Raw genomic sequence first — 12,387 nt, forward strand, 5'->3', positions numbered from 1 at the left:
TTTTCTGATAATGGGATGTTTCTGAGGATACCGTGTAGAAAGATGAATAATTTGTGTCACAAATATGGCAACACATTACAGGGAATTTGCCTTGATATCATGTTGCTTTACAGTATAAAAGAATAGAAAAAATAGAAGTAAATCTGTGAAAATTATGAAAAAGAAATCAGATTAAAAAAAAAACATGAATGACAAAAGATTACAGAGTAATACACAGTGACAACTCTGTGTGACGAAAATGCTATAAAGCAGCTGTCCTTTTCTTTTGTTCAAAAATTTTCACTCATTCTTATTTTACTAAAATAGTTGGGCAATTGGTAAATTTTTGTGCACAAATTCAATGGAGAACTGGTCAACACTTTTATTCCACACAGATGTCAATTTGTATCACCTTATGAAATCTTACAATTTATATATATATATATACAGCTGTATATATTTTTTTGTGAGTGTGCATCTGATTTCATTGCAAAATATTGAGTACTTTTTCTGTTTTCACACAAAGCAACATAATATCAGGACAGAATTCCCCTCTGATCTGGCGGCATTAACCAAAAACTTCTCGGAACTGGGTGTGTCCTTTTTTAATCCTATGGGAAATGGCAACATCTGGGACGCATTAGGACTATGGAGACTTATCTGCTCCGGCGTTCATCCCCTGCAAAACTTGCCTCAATCTCTTCCAGCGAGCGCCCCTTAGTTTCCGGAACAATGAGGGCGACAAACACACCGCCGAGTAAGCAGATGCCTCCAAAGAACCAGAAAATGCCTTGCTTGGTGAACGCTCGCTGTTGGTTGAGAGAGCGCACAGTAGAAATGATCATCATACATTCATTATCTGCAGCAACATTATTCCTGTTCCTCCTGCAATTCTCAAAGAACCTTTAATGCCCCCAAACGAGATTCTTTTTGCAGGTCGACATAGAACAGGCAGGTTGGTAATCCATCTTTGGATCAGTCAACCACATGCTTAACTGAGCAATAAAAATATTGAACGAATTGGAGGTATAACTAGAGCGTGCGCTGATGGGCTTGCAGCGTCTTTTCTTATACACAAAAGAGGCGCCTGAAAGGAGTCAGCAAAATTCAAAATTCAAAATATTGTTATCACGCCTTATAATGGAAATAATAAATGAATTTAACCCTAACTAGGCCGGGCTATTTAGGTAGATGATAGAGCTGGGGGGGCTCCCAGGCCCCCCCCCTCTGGATCTCGGCCGTCGACTGCGCGATCGCAACGAAAATTGGCACACACATTGCCTATGATGTAATCTAAAGTACCATGAAGTTAATTTTTTTCAAAACTATCATTTACACCAAATTATGCTAATTTATGTATAATGATGCATGAAATCAGAAAATTTGGAATAAATCACTAAATAAAGCTCAAAACAGGCATATTTTTGGTGTAAATATTCTTTTTAGTGTCCTTAGCAAATGTAAGAGAAAAAATTGCACCATCAGAAAAAATTTCCCAAGTTTTTATTGTTTTTTGAATTTCTTATGTATTTCTCTGTTTTTTCGACTTTATGTTTTTGATTGTTTTTTCGATGAAATTTGTCCGTGACATTGTTCCAAACAAGAAAATGCATTATTAATTGATTTTAATCAATAAACCCCCAAAATAATCATGCTTTTATGAAATTTGCCTGTAAACACAGTTTGCATTGAAATTGTACACAAATTCACGTTTTTGAGCAATTTTTTGTCTGACATGCATGTGCATATTTATGCGCAACTTCGGAACCACGCACCCGGGCATCGCAAATTTGGTGTCAAAAGATGTGGGAGACTTAAAAGAAAAAAGTCATGAAACGTCGCGGCGATACTTTCTCGCGATAGCGAAACATCGCGCGAAATGTTGAGGGGGGGGGGGCCTCGGAGGCCCCCCCCCCCGGCCTAGTTAGGGTTAAGAAAACACACATTGTAAAATTATGTACGCATACATAATCATATACTTCTAGTAAGCAGCTCTGTAATACTGTAAAACTAAAAACATTCCCAGCATATAACTTTGATTACTTAGAGCCGACAATCCGTCATGAAACTTTCGCGAAACACCACAGGCATTCAATGCCTTGTGTAGACAATTACTTTCGTGTCAGTTTCCTTCCATTCAGGAATCTTGGCTTCTCGCGATATTGTGAAATTTTCATGGATACGCAAAAATATCTGGTTTGACAGTATGCACTTACTTGCATATCCTGGAACTCTTTGGTGATGATAAAAGAACACGTCCAGTTGAAGGCAGTGGCCATGCCACTAGCCGCCCCCTTGGCCTTGGACGGGAAGATCTCGGACATGATGAGCCACGGGATGGGACCCCAGGCCAGGGAGAAGGAGATGATGTAGACGATGATGCTGACCAGCGATATCGGGCTGAACTTGTGTGCCCGCTCTGAGGTTAAATAAGGGGGAGAACCAAAGGCATAGGGTCAACATTTGAACCTTTTGCATACGTACATGCTCAGGCATTTAAGGGACATAAGTTCTCCTTCATACTGTATAAGCTGTTATTTTCGCGAGTGTTTAATTTTTGTGAATTTCGCGAATCACAGTTGGATCGCGAATTTACCAACACGCAAAAATGTCTTGATGCACTTGGATGATAGTGCATTTACATTAGCATAGGTGTCAATGGGGAAAACAACATCTCGTAAAAATGTCTATAACCTCCTGTTTTCGCGAAAATATCTGTACCCGAAAATAATAGCGTATACAGTATACATGTGTGGATTGAGTGAATGCAGCAATATCAACAGGACACATCAGTTAAAGTTTGAGGAAAATCGGACAATCTGTTCAAAAGTCGTGAATTTTTAAAGTTTTTTGTGCAGTCACTGCTCGATGAAAAGAAAAGAAAAAATTATCACTGACTGGCCATAGCTGTGATGGCACATTTGTAACATCATTGTACTGTACAATGATCATAACACATAGATAATGCAGTGGAACAGTGGCAGGAGACAGAGTTATATACTTTCATTATCTTTCTAAAAAGAAAAGTGGTACACATACCTGGATAAATATCTGTCAGCTCATAGTAGAGGCCAAATGTTGTTGCACTGACTGCCATGCCAATTGCTGTCAAAGACAGAGAAAACAAACAAACAACCAAAAAAAAAAAACCCATAAATTAATGAAACACAGAGAAAATGCTTTCTATGCCAGAACACCATTCTTCATTACAGATCATAAAATTTCCACACAATATGTACCAGGTGGCAATGCAAGAACTCTAAGCTAGAGATTTCACATTACATACTTGAAACATATCTACAAGCATGCCACACACTACACAATCATACGACCAGTCGAACGACTCGACATCGCACACTACCGAGTATCCGACCAGACTACACAGCTAGGCTTACGACCGTTCTGGCTTCAGTACATCATACCGAAGAGTATATAAGCGCACGCGGTGGGCACTGTGTGCGCTTGCATTACACTGTACCGTCATTGGCTGAAAGCCCACGACACTGCTTGCGAAAATTTGACATGTCAAATCTCTATGACTGGCACTGAGACCCAGCTGCACGACTGGAAACTGGCAAGGCTGGTGACATCACACTTCCGAACTTAAGGTTGTATGACCGGTCTGATCGTGCTGTGTGCGGCGGGCTTAATTCTCCAGCACACAACCAAGTGCTTACAATGTAAATATACATTAACATAAGAATTTAAACTCCACCTGAGTATACCGTATAATGAATCAGTGAAATGTGTGTTGTGTTCTGTTTTGGAATATGTGTTCAATTATGAATGACACTTAAAGGGATAGTACAGTAAATGGTTGAGATGAGAATTGGGCTTTTAAATTTTTGCAAGATACCAAGAAAACACTTATAACATAGTACAAAGGATACCATTTTAATAGGAATTCAACGTTTATTTGATGAAAATCGGGTTTTGAATAACTGAAACATTCAAAAACAAAGTAAAACAAAGCGATCGTTACAAAGTGTGGGTCCCACACTTTATTAGAATCAATCTTTTTGGATATCTCAGCTATTTCAAAACCAATTTTTTATCAAATAAACGTTGAAATCCTCAATGAATTGCATGCTCTTTCATATTTTATATGACATTTCTCATGATCTCACCTTAAAATATTAGAAACCTGAAATTAGGTCACAACCAGAACTGTACGATCCCTTTAATTCATGACGATTTTCCATTTTATGGACAATGAATAGATAACATGAAATGAAATAAATGGCACCCTTACAATGAAAGGTAATAAAGTGTCATAAAAAGATACAGCATCAAACCACATACATACAAGTAAATATGGTATCTCAGACTGGATGGGAAAAAACTTTCCATTGAGGCCAAGTCTCTTTTTCTGACTGAATGAATGACACCATGGCAAGCTTACCGCCGATGATCAGCAGCCGTTTGCGTCCCATGCGATCCATGAGCACCGCGGCCACGCAAGTGAACAGCACCTGGACTCCGCCCACTATCACCGTGGCGACGTTGGGGTTCATTGAGGGCGCTGCTGTCTCGAAGATGGTGACCGTGTAGAACATGACGGCGTTGATGCCGCTGAACTGCTGGACGAACATCAGGACCAAGGAGATCATGAGGGGCTTGTAGAGTGCTGGCTGTGAAAACTCACTCCAAGAAAATTTATCCTGAGATATAAAAAAAATCAAAATGTACCAGATTAAGAGAAACACAGACAAAATTATACTGAAAGAGGCAAGAATATGCAAATGAATGATGATGCCCATAGATCCTATGGTAGAACTCCACAGGCTTCTTCTCCTCACACAAACAATTCAAGGCTTGGTGATGAGGGCAACACATCTTTGGAAGAAAAAATTCCTCTCAAACCAAAACTTCCAACATAGCAACCTCACATTGGGCTTTCATGCAGACAAGAGGGTATAAATTTCTGCCCATGCAGATGATGGAGTGACAATTGTCACCCAACTCACGTCCGAATTGTCGAGGGCATCTTCAATCTCTCGACACTCGATGTCGACATCGATGAAGGGGCCCCTAAGCTTGCGCAGGACGTAGCTGGCCTCAGCCCGCAGGTGTCTGATGAGGAGGAATCGGGGTGTCTCCGGGATGATGGTGGACGTCATGGCGAGGAGGACGGCCATGGCTCCTCCTGTCAGTGCCAGCCAGTAGTAGGTCAGCGGGATACCTGGGGGGGATACCAGAGTTTGAATGCATCATGAATGTGGCTTGCAGTTTACTCCTTAGTGTGCTCTGAGTGCTGATTGGCAAAAAAAACTCCATAGGACTGTACACACTATCCAAAGTCTCTGGCATAGGAAGACTTATCTTGTTCACACATCACAAAGAGAATTAATCTCCGACTAGATTTGGCATCGAAAGAAATGGTGCTTGGGTAAAGTGCAGCTAAATGAACATATGGGTCCTGTTTCACAGAACTTGTTATCAGTAACTGCCACATTTCTATGACAAATTTGTATATTACACCTGGAATAACTCACTCTTTGTAGAGCCTAAAAAGTGTTATACTGACTTTTATTAGTTCAAGCTGGGATGCAGATGAATATTGATGTATTGCACTTATAACACTTTTTGTGCTATTCAAGTGGAGAATGGGCAAAGGAAATTACATGACACCATATCAAAAACATGTTTTTTAATTGTCACAGTTTGACATTTTAAATATTTCACTTTACCTGAAGAGGCATTGAGACACCAAGAACATTTATGTCTAAGACAAGGTCTACTGTAGTATATTGTTAGAGAATCACCTCAAGAAATATGGAAAAACCTCTTTTTTTTTCCCTCCACAATCTTATGACAGGACAATTACCAATCAAAATCATCAGATACACTGAATTGCCTATCATTATAACATTATTTCACATTACAAAGAGCGATAGTAAGAATTACCCACCTGAGAGTGACAAGTAACGGAGGGTGGATGATTTGACGAAGATCAGGCTAAGTATTGTGCATTAATTGTTTTATAAAGTGGTGACAGATTCCAAACTCTGTGGTAGCCAATTTTGTAAAGATTCCTAGGCCAGTACCAGCTCCAAAATATCTGAACCACACACACAAATTATTGCAATGATTCTAAAACACATAAGCACTCGCAGCTGAGTGAGAGAGAAGCAATTGTATCAGACAAATAGTACACTGACGCCCCATGAAAAGTAAATTTGTTTCTTTAGCTCACAGCTCATCATTTGATTATGATCCATGTCTCCATTTTGTAACATAAAACATTCACACCTGGAGCATTGCTCGACCGGCAAAATGAAACACACAGGCAAATAATATTCATTACCCTAAAAAGAATAAGAAAACAGTGGATAAACAAGCATGCTCACCAATGCAATAGACAAGAAGAATTCCCACTGTGACAGAAACTTGGAAGCTGGAACCGAGAAAGCCGCGCAGGTTGGGCGTCGCCACTTCAGAGATGTAGTTCTGGCGATAACAGAGGATATCAAAATAATGCTGCAAATTTGTTTTATGGCTATACCGATTTCTCTTTAAACCCATTCCAAACAAAATGACTACATTTCATTGTGCACAATACTGCCTGCTCTAGAAACTTTGCAGATTGTGCCATGTGTAAGATGCGGATGACTTTGCAATGTACAAATTTTTCAGGGGCTTTAATACAGTCAACAGACTGTATCGATAGATACTGATCTCACCATATCTTTTTTACACATCTTTCATTTCCTCATATATCTGAGTACAGTTGGAACTAAACCACTAGGGACATGGGAAAAAAGAAGAAAATTGGTCAATCATTGTGCATTGGAAAAAGCTTAACACATAGATCACACAGGGTTGCCAATTTGTAGTAATACTCTCTAAACTTTTACAATTCATAACTTGGTTTACATGTCTCAATTGTTTTTTTTCCAAAAATTATCGTCGATCAATCTACTTCTCTGATATTTATACTTTCATACAATACAAAACCACATAAGAAAAGGAAGGAAATTTCCTTTAAAAACAAAAACAAAAAACAACACACACACACAAATTGGCACTCATAGGGATTGCTGTGGGCCTCACCGGTACTGCCAGAGATATCATGCCCGCCCCCACGCCGGTCAGGACACGCCCTGCATAGAGACACATGATGATCTCCGAGGTGCCAATGAGGACCCAGCCGGCCACAAAGGGCACACAGCTGGCCATGATGGTCACTTTACGGCCAGTAACCTGCAGCAGGTATCCCGCCAGAGGTCCCCCAACGATAGCCCCTACGTTCAGCAGAGACTGTTGTACCAACGAGGGGGAAAAAAGAAACAATAATGATGATGTGAACTCACAACCAGCTTTTAAGTTTCATATCCCTGTTGGGGTGACAAAACCTCGTATCTCAAAAAATCTCAAATCTCAAATGTTCAGGACAGTGAAAAAACAAAACAAACAAACATACAAACAAACAAACAAACAAACACAAAAACAAACATTGCAGCCAAAGAACTGTAATAGATAGGATTACCTTTCCTTTGACATGTCCTGGTGGTTTCATTTGGGGGTAAGACAACAAGGATTTGGACGGGAGATTACTGAACTGATTATCTGGCAATTAATCCAAAAAAGTGATTTTACCACACTTTGAAACACAAAGTCTTGTCACCCCACTGAAATTACCACTGACTCAACATTGATTTCAACATCAGCACCTATTTCAGTCCAAAAATGTGAAGATGCTCTACAGAATTGCACCTAAAAAAAGCAACTGTCATGTTTGCACAATACAAGAAGCTTCTATTGGCCACAAAGCAAATGGGTTAACAAAGGGACAGCTCATGGAATGGATAACCTATACTGTTCAATGTATGATTGCAATGTCTTGGTTACGTTATTCTGATACATGCTCTCTAAGTACGTACTGCAAAACATATATGCATATATCCAAGGCATAAAATTTTTGTGAATCAGAGTCAATGGCCTTTCCAGCGGCTTGAAATTTTTGCAAATTGCCACCGGCATTCAATGCATATATGATTAAGTGGATGAGAACTTTCATGTGCATTTTCATTTCTCGAATCTCGGCTATCGCGAAATTTGCAAACTTGTAACACTACATGCAAACATTCCTTGTTTTACAGTAAACTGTTATCTATTCTATAACTTTACTGATAAGATTTCATTAGTTAAAACTAAGATTCACTTGGAACATTTTAATTTCTTCTATTTTTACCCCAAACCAGGTGTACTGTGAGTCTGTCATGAAGCCAGACATCTTGGGCTGGGCTGGGGACGTGTAGCCGATAGCTAGGCCCATCACGAGGGACCCCTGCAGCACGATCAGTGTCGTCACGTACAGGAAACCATTGCGCACTTTGGACCTGTGTTGACAGTGGAAGATAATTCCGAAATTTAAGGCCAATATTAAGAATAGTTTATAGGAGATATCAAACAAATTAACCCTAACTGCACGGGGGTTGCATCGCGACCGCTGGGAATGTCGCTTCTCGCTTCATGACTTTCCCCCCTGAAGTCTTGCGCACATTTTGATACCACATTTGTCCATATCGGACCTACCTAGGGGGTGTTATGGGCCAATTAGTGTGCGCATGTCATTAAAACGGCTAATCGCTGCATATATTTGTGTACAGTTACATACTGTCAATAGACCATGGCTTGCATTACTTTATAAATTTTGCTCAGGAATTGGTTTTCCACTTGGTTCATGCTTCTATATTGTTCTGAAATAAATTGGGCAAAGTTTAGAAACAATGATATACATAAGGAATATAAAACAATAGAAAACATAAGAAATAAACACAATACAAAACATAACAAAAAAGCTGTTTTTTCTCGTTTTTTTTTTTCTCTGATTTATTTCACATTTGGGAAACATTATTCTTTATTATGACAGTTTTCATGTAATTTTGTACTCGTTTAGGCTGAAATTATGAAAATATCCCCCAAATGCATAAAATATGCATTATGAACAATTAATTAGCTAATTATGCAAAAATTTGCATAATTGATTAAAACTAATTACACCATCAGATTAAGCACGCGAAGATCTATCAGCATGCAAATTTTCAAGTTCATCAGATTTTGCGTTTCCGAGATCAATGGGGGGGCCTCCCAGACCCCCCCCCCCCCCCAGTATTTTCATGGAGCCAAATAGCCCAGTACAGTAAGGGTTAATGTAGTGACAATTACAATTCAGTCATCACTCCTACAGTAAAAAGTGAAGATGGCAGAACTGACACAGAGAATACAAAATCTGTGATGATCGTACATGAGATGTTTGTGTTGAATGAAGGCTATATTTTTCTTTCAGGTACTAGTAAATAACGCTGCACACTGGCACTAGTCTGACGGTCCTGAACCAGTCAAAATCACTGTCAGACCAGTAATTTTTTTCTGAAATGGACCAGTAAATATGGGGAAAAAAAAAACTGGGTACCTTCTGATCTGACACACAAGTTGACCCAGTGGGAAAATAGGTTAGTGTACAACCGTGAGTTACATGTAATCATTTTATCCATTGATTTGCTTTACTCTGGATTCTCACCCCCCAAAAAATCTGCTATTTGGAAGACTGGTATGCCATTCTGTAGATCAATGCACATCAATGCTTACAGTTACCAATTTATAACCAAATCCGAAACTGGAAGGAAGAGAAAGAATGAGACAATGAAGTGGTTTCAAAACTACTCGAGAAATGCAATCATGTATTAAGTTCAAATGTGCTCATTACTAGTCTTTGTATACATATGCACGTATTGCACTAGCTATACACAGCCCTGTTGCTGTACACACGGCATCTGGTCGGGCTAGCATTGCAAACTTGTATAGCATTGTGTAAAATATTCTGTATTCAGTCTTTAGGCAGCTTTTTTTTCTTCAAAATGCCAGCAGTGGAGCAGGAAGAGTTGTACCTGAAGCAATCAATATCACTCAACATATTAATCAAAAGACGAGTCCACTGTTCATAGAAAAATGTTCACCTTTTCACTGCCAGGAATACATAGTACTGTATATTAGGTTTTCATCGGAGATGATTGTGCTTGTCGCAATGTCTTAACCCGTTGAGGACAAGTCCCGAGTATACTCGGGCAGGTGTCTATGGGAAATGCGTGTTGTAGCAAAGTCAGTCCGTCCTCAACGGGTTAAAAATTGCTTTTCTGCACAAAAGGTTACAAGTGGGTTGTGCACATGCAGGTGAAGCATGGCAAGTAATTTTGTATTTTTGATTGCTTTGCTTGTGCAAATCAAAAGTTCTGTAATCTTAAATAATGACATTCAAATTCACATACATGCACATGTAGACGTTTTCCTTTTTTTACTCCAGCATTCTTGTATATTTATGTGGACAGAAAACTGAATGAACAGTTCTATCAGTTCCTTCCCTTTTGCTGCATTCACTTTAAATGGTATGCTGTACAGTGACATGAACAACAAACCCACGATTCCCTACTCATGATGGGGGAACCGTCATACAGACTTATTGGTGCTGTGCAAGTCTTCATCTGTGTGTCAACTGCATTGACTCAAGACCATAAGATTATGTATAGAATGTGTTGAAACATGAATACAGTAAAAGATCCTTACTGGTCTATGCGGCCAGGGTCGCTGAGGAGCGATATCCTCTCAGTCGAGTCAGGGAGGAGACTCTCCTTGTCCCTGAATTGCACGTGAGGCACCGCAGCATCTGCCATCTGTAGCTGGTCGTCAGAACACTCACTACCTACTGTTGTACTTCAGTCTGTAAAAACAAAAAACAAATTAAAAAAAATAGAAGATAATTTATGAAATTAGTTAGAAAGTCACATCCAGTTTCTTAATAGGTGATCTACACTGTATCACTTGGTCTTGGTCTACTCACTTGGTCTCAACCCACATGGTCTGTTCCTGTTTCATAAACATGTACAACCAGTTTGTCTAAGTACATGTAGTAACCATTCAGTCCAATTGCCAATTAGCCTCATTACCAGTTCGCTAACTTCCAAATGGAATATGCCCATTTCGTCTAATTCCCGGGGTATATCAGACGAAATGGGGAAAACTCTAGGTAGACGAAATTGCAATAGAATCGTTCTGGTCATTCGGCGAAACAAACAGAACTTGCTAAACTCTGCATTAGACCAAGTGAGGATTATGGGCATTAGAAAATATTGAGAGTATGATCAAAAGAGTTTAGCCATAGTACTAGTGTTACAAATGAGCTGGGAAGTAGACCATCTGATATTAGACCAAAAGGCAATTGAATCTTCCGAAGGCATGTTAACATGATGACAAAAAATTTCATACATTCCCTTGAGAACAGGGAGAACATGCTTGCTGAAATGTCGGGATTGGGTACGCCCTTTTCAGGGCCAGGCACTTACCCTAGAAAGAACACCGTGAAGCCTTCTACCACCTAACTACACACAGCCCAGTCGCTGTAAGTAGCGCGACAGGGTCGCACAGTGTACTAAGAGCGTCTGGTCGGGCTATCTACCACCCAACGTTCTACCACCAAGGAAGCCTTCAAAGATTTCAATTTACACACAATTTCAAACTTTAGCACACTTGTAACTCTGAATCAGGATCTGGATGTTTACAATGCAGCCTGGCCCTATGGCATGAATACACTTTCAATTGAGAAAGGTTGTGAGGCAGACCATGGGTCATCAGATTATGCACCATGCTCTTCCATTTGCGATAAATGAATGAAGTGGGATTTTTGTCTTGTGCATGAGTTGTGAGTGACTCTCACACGCAGAACCTCCCCGACATCTACAATATCCTATCCAACGGTCAGTGTACGTGTATCACCTCCAAGAGAAATTATGGCACAATGACACACACCATTGTTTACTTGGGTTCTCTAAAACCACGTCTGAGCAGTCAGTGAGGCATCGCAAGTCAGAATCTTGTACTGTGTTACAAACGGGAATATCAACACATCGGACTAATGCCTAACAATTGCTAACACGGACACAGACAGTAAAATTACACGACGGTCATAATGCCGAAGCCAGGCCCAATGCAAGGGCAAGGTAAGGAACCAGGCCAATAAGTGTTGGTTGGTTGAACCAGCTGTAGGGCCCTACTAAATTTAAATTACAAAGTAAACTGGTCAATCAATCTGTCCTACTTGACCTACAAGTATGTCCAATTCCGCGAAAAACTTCTCATTTTACAATAATGACATTTGCTGGGTCAGTTTTTCGCTTCTTAGAAAAACTACCGAAAAACTGACCCAGCAAATGTCATACTCATAGACATAGTATACGCCTAAATGAGACGTTTTTCGCGGAATTACTTAAACGGATTAGACATAGGGTTACTTCCCAGGTCGAAATTCCAATAGAAACCAGTAGAGCTAAAACCAGTAGAATTCTACTGGTTTCTACGGGTCCAGTGGAGACCGATTTTCTACTGGTTTCAATATGGAAAGTGAAATAAAAC

The 12,387-nt window shown here is 39.8% G+C and overlaps 1 protein-coding gene across 1 annotated transcript; it reads right to left on the reverse strand.

Moving 5' to 3' along the window:
* Window positions 1-288: 288 nt before the first annotated feature.
* On the reverse strand, window positions 289-10,652 carry LOC139725856 (solute carrier family 2, facilitated glucose transporter member 8-like). Its single transcript, XM_071636935.1, has 9 exons — window positions 10,546-10,652; window positions 8,174-8,321; window positions 7,033-7,239; window positions 6,330-6,429; window positions 4,947-5,161; window positions 4,382-4,640; window positions 3,019-3,084; window positions 2,196-2,398; window positions 289-788 (listed from the first exon to the last, which is right to left on the reverse strand). Exons 1-9 carry the CDS (start codon window positions 10,650-10,652, stop codon window positions 636-638), a joined length of 1,458 nt encoding a protein of 485 aa, XP_071493036.1. The 3' UTR covers window positions 289-635.
* Between the last annotated feature and the right edge of the window lie 1,735 nt (window positions 10,653-12,387).

Source organism: Diadema antillarum, unplaced genomic scaffold, assembly GCF_040938485.1.
Source record: "Diadema antillarum isolate AM-2024a unplaced genomic scaffold, OU_Dant_1.0 seq00000063_RagTag, whole genome shotgun sequence".
NCBI lineage: Eukaryota > Metazoa > Echinodermata > Echinoidea > Diadematoida > Diadematidae > Diadema > Diadema antillarum.

Coding starts and splice junctions, on each gene's coding strand:
- LOC139725856 (XM_071636935.1), bottom strand. CDS start 10,652: ATGGCAGATGCTGCGGTGCCTCACGTGCAATTCAGGGACAAGGAGAGT. Junction 8,322..10,545: donor GACCCTGGCCGCATAGACCA/GTAAGGATCTTT, acceptor CTGTCAACACAG/GTCCAAAGTGCGCAATGGTT. Junction 4,641..4,946: donor ATGCCCTCGACAATTCGGAC/GTGAGTTGGGTG, acceptor TTTATATCTCAG/GATAAATTTTCTTGGAGTGA.